Raw genomic sequence first — 14,860 nt, 5'->3', positions numbered from 1 at the left:
CAACACTGCCACCAAGTGGCGGATAGGTGAAACATCAACAGGGTGGTTTCCACACGACTTTATGAACAAGAGTAAAGACTGTGGAGTACAGAAACTCCATGTGGGCGCTTTTAACCACACCACCATTTTTGTAGGTTTTTCTCGTTTGTGTTTGTTTACCTAAGGGCGAGGTTTGTTCAGAACAGTGCTCTACACAGTATAACATACATATTTGTGTGCACATAATTGTATGAGGAGAACACCATTTATACCTAAATGTTGGGTTATGCAATCTACACAGTGACTGAGGAGATAACTGACAACCCAAGTAATTTAAACATTTTAAAACATTTTTTTTCCCATGTTCCTAACAATATCTCCACATTTGCAGTTTTGACAGCTATTATACTGTACACTCAACACAACATCCATTTCATTTCTGTTTGTCCTGGAAGAGGGATCTCTCCTCTGTTGCTCCTTGTGAAATTAGTTCACTTTTTTCTTGCCAAATTGTTTCTTTTAGAGTAATTTTTCCATATCCAAATTGAGGGTCTGAGCGTTATATGCTGCATGGATGGAAAAGCCCCCTTGAGGCACATTTATGACACCGAGTTACATGAATTAAAGCAAAATAACTGACAGTTGTTTCTTTCAATAAACATTTTATTCCTTTGTAAGATAGACAAACAATCAGGACAAGCTGAGAAAAACCAAATACACTTCTGATATACTGCTGGAGACAACCATGACTTACTGTGTACCTAAAATCAGTTAAGTGGTTTCATTCTTTAGAATAAACCAGTTATCTAGGCGATTGTTTCTTACAATAGTTGAATGCACCGTGTCTTTTGTAAATTCATTTTATGGCATGCAAGTGAAATACATACATCAACAGTCAATCTGGCTCATTTGGCACATTTTTAGTGGGTTGGTAAAAAAAAAAGAGCCAAAATATGGTTCTCACACTCAGTCCGTGCTTTAACAACAAATCATTCTTGTGGACATTTTTACCTTTTAAGCAACAATGTGCAGGGGCAAACAAATACAATAAACCCATTCCACCTAAACAGCAAATGATTATGGACCATACAAGACAGTGATTCAATCAAACTAACTTACTAAAGGGATGTTTTTGCCTGATTTTCCTTTCCATCTCTTACAACGTCATCTCATATCACTCAAAACTAAAAACACAAAGTGTGTTCAATTAATGACAGTGTTATAGGCAGAACGGCAATAGAGTCAGCATCATTTCATGGCAGGGGATATGTTGTTTCGTGACTAAAAGCTGCTCTAAACTCCGATAATGAAACGCTACATCAGGTTACTACGTCTTTAGTGGCAGTTTCGCACTAAACTGTGAATCTACGCATCGTAGTACAGGGTGATGTCTCCTGTTTACCTGGGTTGCTTTTTTTTTTTTGCACACTTCACTATTCTATCCAGGAGTGGATATTGAAAAATCCTCTGCTTTGCTTTCCATCATGTCTGTTGGCCCGTGACACAGTGAAAACACACGTCCCGCTGTGTGAGTTTGAACAGTCTGTGGTGTGAACCCAGAGATTATAAACAGGACTGTATGCAACCTTCACTGACGGAAAAATAAGAGATATTATTAGGAAATTCTTACAAAAAATGTTTACAAATATCCCTCCAAAGAGGGACCGGAGTCAGTGGCGAAGAAGAGGAGCTGCTAGCACTTATAAATACAAGAAAAAAAAGGAAATAAATCACAAGCTGGAATACACACTATTTTGGAAAAAGCATCGACATGACCTGACTTGGGAGAAACATTAAACACTGAAGGCATCATTCCTGAATTATTATCTTTTTTACACACCTTATACAAAACAATCTGTATCAATAGGCACTTCTTAAATAAGGTCTTTTTTTCTTTTCGTAGTTTGTCTGGGAATTTGTTTTGTTTTTATTCAAAGTGGCACAGCAGAGCAATGATTGTTAAATCAAGGCGTGCTGGACGACTGCCGACAAGCGAAGCGAAATGCATTCTGGCTCTTGAAGTCCAGCTGGAACGGTCAGTCCTGTGTGGGGGCTGAAAATGCATATTGTGGGCGGGGGGGTTAGGGTGGGGGGGGGGGTTAGGGTTGGATGCAGCCACGAAAGCACGGGCTGAGATCATTTCTTTGGGAAGGACGTGATAGAGGGGAATGTATTTATGACGACTTCTCTTTTCTTGCTCTTGGTGAATCGGCCGCGTGGGAGTTCACTCCATTTACTCCATTGGCTAAAAACAAAAAAGGGACACATCCAAATTAGTTCCATTTGATTAACTACTTATGTTAAGTGCATGTACGCATAAACATCATGCATATAATAGGACTAAATGCATATAGCCTACTGTCCAGTGCGTTGCAGAAGACCACATTTCCTATCGAGTGAATGCGCTTCATACTCTGTGCTCGTTGCTCACCTTTGTCTTTCTTTGATTTGCTCTTGGAAGGAACTTGTTTCTTTTTCAAAGTCTGGGCTTGGGCATGCTCTCTCCACCGGCGCAGCTGGAAGTTGATAAATTTCCACATCATGAAGGCCTGAGTGAGGCAGATGGCAGCCAGGACAGTTATCCTGAAAGAGTTGGCAAATCAAAAAAGGTCGATAAAGAAGCCGCGTGTCACACATTGACACCAGATACAAATTGTTGACCTCTCTCAAGTCCTAGTCGAAAAACATTGGTTCACCCTCAGATACTTGGAACTCATTTCATTCTAATTTATTGAAGCTGGCGTTGGCGGACAACTCTCTTCCTCTTCTACAATGGAGCCCTTCCTGTATGACTGTTGAACCTCAGTACTACACGGTGAGAGCAGAAATAAGCTTTTGTTCCTTTATTCTAAGCGGCCAACTTGATGTTGACGGATTGACACAATGGGAATTAAGAACATATCCAGAAAATGGACAAGAATTTTGCATCGAAACCAGCAACTCTAGTAACGCTAAATATATATTTAAGAGTGGATTTTTTTTTGAAGGATGAAATAGTCCCGCTGCTCCTCTCAGACACACTTACCGAACAAAAATAACGTTAAAGTTCCCCGCAGCCAAATCAAAGCCTTGATTCTCAGATGTGGCGAGGCCAAAGCCCACGGTGAGGACGGACAGGGACAGGGTGAGCAGCCGGCCAAGGACAAACAACACGGCCCATATGGTGAAACTGGAAGACAAGAGAAAGACTTTCTCACCACCGGTAATTCCTAACTGGTGAAACTTGGTCACACATTGATCAGAACACGCACACACCACTCTGAACATGAGAACTCACCCCGTTTGTCTGTTCTCGTTGCTGAAGTAGATCAGTCGGGAAACGTGGAACAGAAGCTCGACGAAGTAGTGCAACACCAGCAGGACCAGACCCAGACGGTTCAGACTGAAAGACACACGATTCCCCTTTATTACAATCGACAGGAACAACAGAGACACCAATAACTTTCCCCTGAAAGACAGTGTACAAACACAGGATTCATGCCACATGTTCAACACAATCACTTATTCCAATTCCAGCTCTTACTTCAGAATGTAGGCGCCTGCGATGTGGACCAGGTACAGGAAGATGTACACAAGTTGGCGTGGAATATCCTCCTAAACAGTAAACACAAAGGATGATGGGCCAAGAACGGTAAATATTTACTCCGCACGTGGAATTAAGCGAGGCGAGTACGATTCTTTGAAACAATGCAACATAACCAAAGGAAGTCTAACAGGAAGTAGTCTGATGGTCCAGACGGACGCTACAGCAGGTCACACAAAACGATCACAAAATGACACACACACACACACACACACACACACACACACACACACACACACACACACACACACACACACACACACACACACACACACACACACACACACACCTTCTTTGTCTTTTGGAAATACAGTTCTGGCAGAGCGTGTAACCAGTAGCCCAGCTGACAAATGAAGTAGAATTTGAACTGGAATCTGAGGGAAGAACAGGAGTTAAAATTGTTTAAATTTTTTTTTTTTATTCAGAGCTATATTTGAAGCACTTATACAATAACCAATAAAGTAACACATGAAAGTATTTCTAGTCTATTTAAACCACAAAGACAAAAAATAAAGGTATCTCTAAAATGCACACAGCCTCCACACAGCAACGTTACAAACTTACGGCATCAGTGTGTGGGGATAACCCTCCCACAGGCTGACTGGATTGGACAGGAGTTTTTCCTACAAACAAAGAGACAAAGAGGCATTTACATTACAATTATGGAAAATGTTGGGGGGGTAAAAGATATGTAGCCAAGAACAACATCAGCTTAGCTACTGTACGTACAGAGAGCAGGATGCTTGTGCCCCAGCCAAAGGAGAATAAGTAGAAGGCGCTGAGCTGGCCCGACTCATTGAACTTGCTGTGTTTGGTTTTGGAGAAGTGCTTCTTCCTGTTGATTTTCTGCAAAGATGAACAATTAAAGAAAAAATTAAAAAAGCAGAACTAAAAATGTAAGTCTTGTGTAATAAAGTCTGTGTGTCACTTACATCCAGCACATACTCCTGGATAATGGCATGCATGATGATGGCCACCAGCATGTAGAAGAAGGTCGTGGCCAAGTCCTTGATGCCATGGTGGAAGTGGTTCACGGTCGTCTCCTCTGGGCCTTCAGTAGCATGCGTACAGGTCAGAGTTATCACAATGAGCATGATTCAAAATAAAAACCTTTATCTGGCAATAGGCCACATTCAGCAAGCGATATATATACAAACACGTCCTCTTACTTTTGTTCGTATCCCTGATTTGCTCTTATTTTGTTAGTGCCCATTTGTTTTGTTTTTAAATATTTAACCCTTGCACTAGATGCTCTAGTTGCAAAAACATCTTGTTTTCACAGTCTACACATTGTCCAATGCAAGGAAACGTAAAAAAACCCACATGAATATCATAAAACCACATTTATATTTTCATGTTATACGAGTAATTAGGATTGGATCATCAAATTGGCGGGCCTAATAAATACTATTGGGCCACTGATCCCACTTAAGACTATAACACTGGTTGATATCGCATGCGTTCAGCATCTGAATGGCGTTTATATTTACACAAGACCAGATTTGAATGGTTAAGAACGTTTGGTGCATCTTTTATGCATAAAAGAAAATTAAGAGAAAATATTAGAGAACTTTAAGGGAACTGTTGCTGCATGAGACCCGATGTGTTTGACTAATATCCAAAATGTCAGATGAACCCTGATCATCTGTAACATGAACTGTTGATCCATTTTAATTAAATGTAATCAAGCGATTCACATGTTTAATAACCTTAATTCCTGAGGTGAGGTGTTTGGATTAGTGAGTCACGACTGTGCGGTATTACAACCCCTTTGACATCAACGTGTCATATTAACGTACTAACATTACTTACATATCATCTACACAGCCTCCGGCCTGCTATCTGTGAAACACTGAGAATAACGTGACGAGTTGGAGCACAGAGACAGACGACAGAGGAGCGGAGTTCCCTGCTCACCATTTATGCAACCCACATAACGAAATCAGCCCAATCGTTTGTTAAAGTCAGCACAGACTCAGAAAAACCACAGTGGCGCTACTTCATTCGTTTCACTACAGTGAGATTTAGGTGCAAGTTATTTTGTCTAATTAGATACAGGCTGTAAATAAGTTACAGAGCGAGGTACGTCCTCAGATAAGAACTGAATCACCAGCTGGCAGACAGCAAAACCTCCAGCCTGCACCGCAGAGTGTGACTAAGCTCTGTGGTGGTGCACTCCTCCAACAGTATCTGAAGTTGGCAACGAAATTGTTAACCTTGAAATGAGCAGGACTCGAATCGACAGGCCTATATTACACCTTAGCCCAATTCACCCGGCACAACCTTGCCACAAGAGAACTTTAGAAATCAGGCAGACTAAATTTAGCTCCAAAGGAGGAGGGGGGGGAGGAGAGCTCTCAAATGGGTTTGTGTAAAGCCATGCAAGAACCGCTCTAGAATCTAAATGAGAGGCTTCCAGCAGGACAACTCGAAGACTGCATCGTATGACGAGGACAGAACTTTTAGTATCAATTTTAACACGTCATCGGACGGCATCTGTTCACACCATCTACCTCGTACTCTCAGTTCAATCCTTCACTTACCATTTGTTGATATGGTGACGTTGTACTGGACCGTTATGAATAACACTGCAAACTTTGAGGTGACCTGTAGATGGGGAAAAACATGGATTAGTAATGCAGGCCTGTACACATGCACAAATACATTTGTACTGTAGAATGAAACTTTGGAGCATTGCATTTAAATATATCAAGGATTCCCTGCAAGACCAAAAATGGAGTGACTGTAACTGTGATTTTGGCAATTTATTATAGCAATTTTAGGGTGATAATTCACAAAGATCAGCAATAATTATGAGGCCATGTGAGAATTATGCAAAACTACTGTGACAACTGAACAAATGGGTGATACAGCGGTGCCAAGTACTTCTGTGGAGGTGTTAGGGATCAAATAAAAAGAAGAATTGAATGTACCGTATATAGGAATACATCACTCAAATAATCACCTTCATTATATAGATTGATAGGTGATGGGCAATTAAAAATGACAAAACTCAGTATTCATCAGAGAAGCGAGTATAGCTGCATCAATGTAGCCAAATAATAAGGTTACAACGGGAAGTTGCTTAGTTTTCCTTCACAACAAAAGAACAATTGGACAACAAATTCATATGAAACACAAGGAATAAGTAGACACTGTTGAATTAAAATTGTCATAAACGGCGATCAGATTTGAAAGATGTTCATGCTGCCGTCACCACACAATGTACACGTTGCAACAGCTGTTCCTGCGAAAAGAGGATTTTACTTTGTAGAACCAAAACAGGAAGTAGTCGAAATCGCCGCAAACGTGACACTAATGGCGCTGCTTTTTCACTGAGGATGAAACATCCTTTTTTTTTTTAAATGCAACATAAATGTGAGTGAAAGTGGACCAGCATGCAGCTCCGAGTCGGTGGTTCAGTGTGAGCCGGAGTCCCCGTTCGTCCGCCTGCACCGTCGAGAACGCCGTTCGAGCTCCAAACTTTCCGTTTTAGGGGAACGAGCGGGTTTCTCTGTGATGACAGCCCTCTCAGTCGTTGTGTGATTGCCACGTAACACACGTCTACGCACAAAAACCAACCCAGCCGAGAGCGTTGCACGATTATTGTTCCGCACCGATACAAATGTTGCAAGTCTGCAACAAGCTGAGACATTTCCATAAACAAAATGGAAGACGCATCCATAAATTACTCGTGAAAAACTTTGGTGTGTTGTGTTTTTGTTAACGATCGGGCCTGCAGACGTGCGATTTGAAAATATCGATCTCAACATGGGAAGCAGCCAGATGGACAGTGGATTCTAACGCACACGTCGCTTTAATGAAGACAAAAACGCATTGTGTCTGTATGAAAACCCACCCCCGAATAAATCAATACATCTCGCGGATTAAAAGGCAAAAAGCGAGGCCACCGTGCAGAGGGACAACTTTCGATCACGGGAGGAAGTAGTTTAGAAGAATAAGATCAGACAGCCATGCAGGAGAACGGATCATTCGGCACCCCGTCTAGCAGCAGTCCGGGGTCCACTCTCCCATTCAACATGTGGGTCGGGACTTACCTCGAACATCAGCCCGAGGAGGAACACCATAGCAACACAGGAAACAATGTCTGCATGGTTCTGGATGACAAACTCATGGCTCAGCACAGGCGGATTCTTGTTGGTCTTCTTTCGGATCCCCATGTCGACACTATTCGGCACAACTTTTTTTTTATTGCTTCACGCAGCGCAGATGTGGTCGGTTTCTGTCGCGATATTATTATTATTATTATTATCCGTCTGGTACGAGGACGCTCAAAGCTTCCTACAAGCGAAGGGCCAGGCAGCAATTGAATGGCGTGTCACTCTACTGCTAGTGGGAGGGTCGAGCCGCGGAGGCTGACCAACGACACTCTTTTACGCACGGGAGAGAAACAGCTGGGGCTCTCTATCGCTCCCTAGAGGTTTGGAGTATAAGAGAGAGTCTTATAAACCCATTGCCTGTAAATGCATTTCCTTCCTTTTGAGTTACCATTATTTCCTGATCTCATCTGAACTATCAGCAAAAAAGAAAATAAGTCTATTTCCCCCCAAAAATGTATTCCTTTTATCAAAATACTACACGCCTGGGGCTTTGCTGATGGGTACTGTAGTACTTCAGGACACACACGTCATACACACAGTGGGTACGTGTGTGTGTGTGTGTGTGTGTGTGTGTGTGTGTGTGTGTGTGTGTGTGTGTGTGGGGTTCAGTACGGATCCACGGCTCATATTTGCCCTGAGGCCCCTGGTGGTTGTTCCAGCCCTGAACTTACAGGAGGGGACCTACGAAAATGTGTTAGCTACCTAGACTACCAACATTCATCACATTTATTCTCAACAAAACATACAAGAATAAACTGATACTTGAACAGAGTATGTAAGGACTGCTTTGATTCATTTGAGCACACATGAGGAAGACCATCGTATTGGAATGTAGCCTTAAAGCGAGACTATTGTGGGACAATGAAAAAAGAAAATGTGGCTTAACAGCAGAACAAGTAGAAAAGAGTAATACAGTCTGTATACTGTCTGAGTAATGTCGCTTAAGTTTGGTAATGTTAGCTAACATTAGCCACCATGAGTCATACCAGGCCAAATCAGGCTGTAGCAGTGGAACTATTTCAAGTCTGTGTTTTGAAAATATATGAAGCGCATTACAGTGTTCCTGATCTTGGATAAATATTTTCCCGCACTTAATGTAAGCGCTTGGATTACAGGAAAACCACTGTGCAAGGTGTTCACAGCAATCAGAAGATACACCTGTCTTTGAAAATGAAGCAATACGTCTGGGGTCGTCTCGGCATTTCACAACTGACTGACTGCAATTTAAGCCATCCAAAAAATGTCTCCATGTTTAAAGGACAAAGATTGTGACAGGGAAGTTAAAGCAGGAACTGTTACCCAGTCACACACACACCTCTACATGCACACAGGCACACGATCTGTTATGTAATTACATGTTTCCGGTTAGACTGTGTTAGTTCAGAGGGTTGTCACTAGGGTGGGGCTTGTCTCGACTCACGAGTTTCAAGGAAAGAGAAAGAGAGCGGCTGCATTCAGACGTTTGTGCCTCTGTGTCTGTACACAGCTGTCTGCCATGGAAACGATATACTGGTAGGTTGAATTGATGGTGATATGCACTAATAATTGTGTGTAAATTAAGGCAGAATGTGATCAATTTGTTTATGAACTCAGAATCATTTGTGAAGAATCTTTATGAAAATACAAGAAATGAACTCAGCTTTGGCTTTATTTTATCGAGGTGAAGATAATATGAATGTCATTTTGATATTGTGCTATCTTAAATTAGTTCATTCTTATTGCTTTACTTTATCACCAATGGCTTCTCATTGAACAGTTTCATATTATATTGAGTCTAGAGGATGTAAAGACTTTATGGAAGTCTCTAATGAAGGTATTCTGCTATTGAGAAAATAGGTTTTAAATGTCATTCAGGTGTAAAAAAACAAACAGTACATCTTATAAAAGACTTGAATGAACATCATAAATCATTTTATCATTCCTGCAGATGACATCATTGATTATTTTCCTATCATGTTTGTAAGTATGCCATTTAGCACACAGGAATAGTGTTTATGATAGAGTTCAAAGGACAGCAGACTGCAGTCATGTTGCATTTCACCACCGTCATAAGATTTGTGGTAAAAGATTTCAACAAAAATGTTTGCGCGTGATAAGCACTCTGTGTTTCCCATGATACTCATTGTTTTTTTAATGCTTAATGCTTTTACAGATTGACCAAAATGGCACCTGAGCTGCTGGGGTCCAACACCAAACTGTCCACAGCAGCCTTTCCTCAGAACCTTCAGAGCAAAACTGAGCAAACCACATTTCTACCTTCATCGCAGAGCGACGCGTTCGGTTGAATTTCTCAACTGACGACAAAAATGCCTCCATCGGACATTCAATACACTAAACTGCGATGGTTACTGACCATCGCTGGACTGTTCTTGTATGTTGGGGACATTTGGACAGACATCGGACTGGCCGTGAAATATTTTAAAGAGGGTCATTTTGTGTGGACCGGACTGACTCTGGTGTTTGTTCTGGGTGGGCTGCTGGTGACGCAGATCTTCAGCTATGCCTGGTACAGGGACGACATGAAGGACGTTATGATGAACGCTGCGGGGAAACCAACCGTATCAGGCTTGTCCAGAGGTAGACTGGTTGTCCTGCACCTATTTGGCATGGGCATCTTCAGCAGGTGGGACTTCGATAAGAGTGCAGCACTGTATTACATAACATAAAAGCTGCTTCTGTGGAATGCATACATGTTGCAACTCAAAGTGTGTGGTATGCAAATCCTGCACATGTGAAAACTGGAATAACCACATATAAGCTGCAGTGTATTGTAGGATGTGAATCATCGTCTGTGCAGCAACAAAGGAGGACATACTGACTAATGTCTTATGCAATGTGAAAACGTTGTTGTCTTTGTGTTTGGCCACCTGTTGCTAGGTATTATCACCTGCTGAAAAAGGGCTTCAAAGTGGTTTGGACACCTACACATTCCTACACGGTGGACGAGAGGAGAGACGTGCACCACAATTTGTTTTGCATGGCGACGGATCTGAGCATGCTCAAGCTGTTTGAGACTTTCCTGGAGAGTGTCCCCCAACTCCTTCTGCAGCTATACATAGTGCTGGGCCACGGGGGTTGCTCAGTCTTGCAGTGTAAGTAGAGGCAGAAAGTGACATAGTTTGGAACTGGCAGTTATCAGCATTTATAGCATCCGTCCATTTCTTTCAGATTTCTCTATGGCCTTCTCCTTCTTCAACATCGCCTGGTCCCTGGTTGACTATCGCCGCTGCCTGCGTAGATCCCTCCCCCACATCGGGGAGATGCCCTCCGGCCTCCCCACAGCCATCTACCTCCTCTACAAACTCTGCACCATAACCAGCCACATCCTCAGCTACACCCTCCTCCTCATACTGAGCCCCTGCGGCGCAATAGCCCTCACCGTCCTCTGGCTTGTGGGGACAACCTGGACACACGTGCTTCAGACCAACTTCTGCTCATCCGGAAAGCTTGAGTTTCTGTACCGAGCGGTCATCGGAGTCATCCTCACGTTCACCTTTTTCAACGTGAAAGGAGAGGACACCAAGGTCTCCATGATCGTGTACTACTCGTTCTATGCTTTTGTAAACATTGCGGCTCCTTTGCTGCTGGCTCTGTTGAAGCCAGAGTTGCAGACCGCCACGTTTTTGCTGACAGTCAGCGGTTTAATCTTTGGAGGATCAGTGCTGGGGCTGGTGTGCCTCGTGCTGTACTACCGCCTCCTGCATCCCAGAGAGAAATGGCGGGAGGCGGACGAGGTGGACGGCGTGGGGAAAAAAACACATGCCGCAAAGAGAGTACAAAACTTTTTACAGCCTGGATAATCTATTTCTGGTTACGGGAGTGCGGAGAAAAAAATGGCTGATGACGAAATGGCTGATGACGAAATGAAGAGCCTTTACAGAGAGGTGTCGTCTTGATGTTGTGCCTCATTCATGCAGTTATCTGTAAAGTTAGCTTTTTTTCATTACTAATACAAAGAGCAAGCAAAGCAATTACATGCAATAAAGCTGACTGTATAAATTACATTTTATTTATTATTGTTTTACTAAACTTGTCAATAAATTACATATTTATTCTTAGCAAAAATAATGTATTTGTAATAACCCTTATGGAATCCATTGTCTCCTTGATATTATATATCACTGCGACCAAGACTGTCCCATTAATAATGCATTGTAATAAAATGACATTACGATATTTGCATGCTGTTTTTTTTTCTTGTTGTCAGAACCATAGCAGACAGGTGAGTGTACTTATCGTTCAGTAACATCGCCTCACCTGGCGCCACGTCAGCAGGATCCTATTTGGTGGGTGTGGAGAGATTCTTTCTTAAGCCTGTAACACACATGTTACACACAAGGTGGCGCTATTGTCTAGGTTGACTTTTCTAGATTAGGTCCGATATCACCCAAAAAAATTCTTACTGTCAGCCAGGAAACATGCAACAATATTTCATGACTTTTCCAATCACATTAATGTCATATTTCAGAGCCCAGTTGGCTGAAATCTCACGATACTTGAGTGCTTTCATCGTTCATCTTTAGAATCTAAACCATAATTGTATGATTTATGCCATTCCTTAATTATTCAGTCCCTTGTTTGAAGTCGCATGTTAATTGTGTTTGACACATTTTTGTTCTTTTCCTGCCTCTTTTCACCTCCTCCACCAGAGTGTCTCCTGAGCATACTGATAATTCAAAATTATAACAAAAAATATAACAAAAATATAACAAAAATATAACAAAAATATCGAATTGATCCCCACAGATAAAGTTCACCGGCAGCACACAGGCTTGAATACAGTTTCTGCTGCTCGTGGCCACCGACATCATCTCACTGACCTCAAATTAAACTACCAGCTGCTTCTTTGATCTCTCTCATCTTAATCACTGGAAACTCAAAAGGTGGCAACTGTAAATCCCCCTCTCCTCAGAAATGATGAAGACAGAAGTCAATGGATGAGCCAACTAGAAATAAAAACAAACCAGTTCTAATTTTGTTTTGACTACCAGCAAAATATTGGGTGAGTCAAGCCCGGAGAGCCGAGGACGCCGTTTCTTCCTGGACGGGGCTCGACTGGCCCAGTGTGAGCTCACCTGGGAGGAACGCTGGCAAACCGCAGGGTCCAGAGAGAACCATGCTCCCCCCCCCCCCCCCCCCCCCCCCCCCCACCCCCCCCCCTTCTCTTCCTTTAATTCAGCCAAACTCAGAGCTTTTTGACTTGTTTATTCCAAGGGGCCACTTAAACTTTCATCTGTCAGTTGTGCTCTATCAGACACACTCCATAAAATGACAAATTTAAGTGTGGAACTTGAGGGAGAAGTGAATCACTGCCAGGTAGTTACCACACACAGCTCAGTTTTACTGACTCAAACTCTTGGAATTATGAAATGTTTTTTTTTTCCTCAATGTAGCAAAGCTACTTGTCCTACATAAATAGCTTTAAAGTAAATGCAATTCTAATGTAGAGTGATTCGATGGATAGAATCTCGATAGCCTCTCTTTGGGAACCAAAAGGAGGATGTTGCACCACTGCACCTGTAGGCAGGACACATCATTAGGGAGGAAATAAAGTGACTTCATCTTTGCATTTCAGATGATGGATGATGCCCTCTCTCCCTTCCACTGTATATTTCCTCGGGTTTAGTGGACTAATGCGATGTAAACCTGCCACAGGGCCTTTTATTGGGAGAAGATGCATGTGTCCTGGGCTGGACTCCTAAGCAGTCTGTCCCTTTCCGTCTTCCTTTGCCTTCGTTCAGCTGCACATACTTTTGGCTGTGACTCACCACTGATAGCACTGCCAGGGAGCAGTCACAAGCCATTGGGATGAAACGCTGTGAGTAAAGCATTACCTCCCTCTCTCTATAGGAGAAAACAAGCAGAGAGAGCTCTGGCGTTGACAACCTCTCTGTAATTTCTACTTCTGGCACTGAGAGCTTAATACCCAGTAATCTCTCACTCTGATCTCAACTGTAATGCACCTCCAGAAGGGCTGGAAAGCATGGTGAGAATCTGAGAAAAAACTAACAGCGCATCAAAGATGATCACATGTGACAGTGCAAGCTGAATCTCCAAAGCACTACAGGCCTTCATTTCGCTCAGCCAAAGACAGAAAACATTGACCACCGAGTGCTCAAAACACAAAGACGTGTAAACTCACACCGCAGTCACCGTCAGCGGCTCACTTTTGCCTGATTGAATGCCGCTCAGCGTCTGCGTAAACAACCATGACCACTGACCTCTCTGTAACCATCACTAGCTTTTCACCAAATCTTATCTTTTTGTTTTCCATCACCACATCCTGCAACAGCCGGTTCGGGGGGGGGGGGGGGGGGGGGGGGGGCATTCCCGGCGTACGCCATCCCCACAATTTGTACAGACACAATAAACCCAGAGACGCAGGCTGTTTTTCATTACGGCTTCAAAGTCCATATAAACCATGATTAATGAAGCCCTGGGACGTTGTATGTCTTTAATTATTATGACTTGACTGCTGCAGATGCATTAGCGATGTTGGCGATCTGTACACGTCTGCCTGGCTCACTCAGACATGGCAGCTTCACCTCGTTCTTGGAGAATTCCCCGAATGTGGAAGACGAGGACGTGATAGAAGCCCCCCCCCCCCCCCCCCCCCCCTTTTTTTTTTTTTTGCAATGGCACAGAAGTTTCTTTAATCACTGTACATGCACTCTTACAAATGAGTTTGGGCAGTGACAGATTGGAGAGCGGGCTGAGGATAATTACATGCAGTGGGCTGGTGTGTGATCAGAGCATGGCATTGCGTTACCAAGGGGGCTCTGTAAATAAAGTCCTCATGCAATGAATGAGGATATTGTAAAGTGCATTACGCTGGGCACAATAGCCCCGCCATTGTTACTATATGGATTTCTGCTCCGGAGTGGCTGCCGGTGTTGTATGACAACAACTGCCACGGGGAAGACAATCTAGGCTTAAGCAGAAAATATTGTGGATGAGGTCAGTTGTTACCATAAATCTGACACAAGGCACCAATTACCCACAGTATAGTCACAGAGAGAATGAGCTTTAGTTGGGATGCATAGTTCTGCTTTGGGACTTCTAAAGGGACATTTTTTCAATTATAAAGAAATGCATCATGTCAAAAATCTGAATTAAGTAAATAGATAGACAACAACAGCGTGTGTACCGCCATACTAGAGGCTTTGTGAGGCCGGAC

The 14,860-nt window shown here is 42.9% G+C and overlaps 2 protein-coding genes across 2 annotated transcripts; one reads left to right on the top strand and one right to left on the bottom strand.

Annotated features, from left to right (window-relative positions):
• Positions 1 to 621: 621 nt before the first annotated feature.
• tram1 (translocation associated membrane protein 1) lies at positions 622 to 7,916 on the bottom strand. The gene is made up of 11 exons (XM_068708153.1): positions 7,621 to 7,916; positions 6,106 to 6,169; positions 4,495 to 4,613; positions 4,292 to 4,408; positions 4,127 to 4,185; positions 3,852 to 3,936; positions 3,503 to 3,573; positions 3,257 to 3,361; positions 3,005 to 3,148; positions 2,411 to 2,562; positions 622 to 2,224 (listed from the first exon to the last, which is right to left on the bottom strand). The coding sequence occupies exons 1-11, from the start codon at positions 7,741 to 7,743 to the stop codon at positions 2,154 to 2,156; spliced, it is 1,110 nt and encodes a 369-aa protein (XP_068564254.1). The 5' UTR covers positions 7,744 to 7,916; the 3' UTR covers positions 622 to 2,153.
• Positions 7,917 to 9,126: 1,210 nt separating this feature from the next.
• On the top strand, positions 9,127 to 11,865 carry xkr9 (XK, Kell blood group complex subunit-related family, member 9). Its single transcript, XM_068708149.1, has 4 exons — positions 9,127 to 9,195; positions 9,836 to 10,306; positions 10,561 to 10,775; positions 10,852 to 11,865. Exons 2-4 carry the CDS (start codon positions 9,990 to 9,992, stop codon positions 11,481 to 11,483), a joined length of 1,164 nt encoding a protein of 387 aa, XP_068564250.1. The 5' UTR covers positions 9,127 to 9,195; positions 9,836 to 9,989; the 3' UTR covers positions 11,484 to 11,865.
• Positions 11,866 to 14,860: the final 2,995 nt, after the last annotated feature.

Source organism: Cebidichthys violaceus, unplaced genomic scaffold (assembly GCF_023349555.1).
Source record: "Cebidichthys violaceus isolate CVI_PGR_0920_01 unplaced genomic scaffold, fCebVio1.0.p SCAF_135, whole genome shotgun sequence".
NCBI lineage: Eukaryota > Metazoa > Chordata > Actinopteri > Perciformes > Stichaeidae > Cebidichthys > Cebidichthys violaceus.
This window is presented reverse-complemented; position numbering and strand designations above follow the sequence as displayed.

Excerpts from the sequence above, each read along its gene's own strand:
- tram1 (XM_068708153.1), bottom strand. The coding sequence starts at position 7,743 with ATGGGGATCCGAAAGAAGACCAACAAGAATCCGCCTGTGCTGAGCCAT. Across the intron at positions 4,186-4,291 it reads GCACAAGCATCCTGCTCTCT|GAAAAACTCCTGTCCAATCC; the intron begins GTACGTACAGTA and ends CTTTGTTTGTAG. Across the intron at positions 3,937-4,126 it reads TATCCCCACACACTGATGCC|ATTCCAGTTCAAATTCTACT; the intron begins GTAAGTTTGTAA and ends TTCTTCCCTCAG.
- xkr9 (XM_068708149.1), top strand. The coding sequence starts at position 9,990 with ATGCCTCCATCGGACATTCAATACACTAAACTGCGATGGTTACTGACC. Across the intron at positions 10,307-10,560 it reads GGCATGGGCATCTTCAGCAG|GTATTATCACCTGCTGAAAA; the intron begins GTGGGACTTCGA and ends ACCTGTTGCTAG. Across the intron at positions 10,776-10,851 it reads GGGTTGCTCAGTCTTGCAGT|ATTTCTCTATGGCCTTCTCC; the intron begins GTAAGTAGAGGC and ends CATTTCTTTCAG.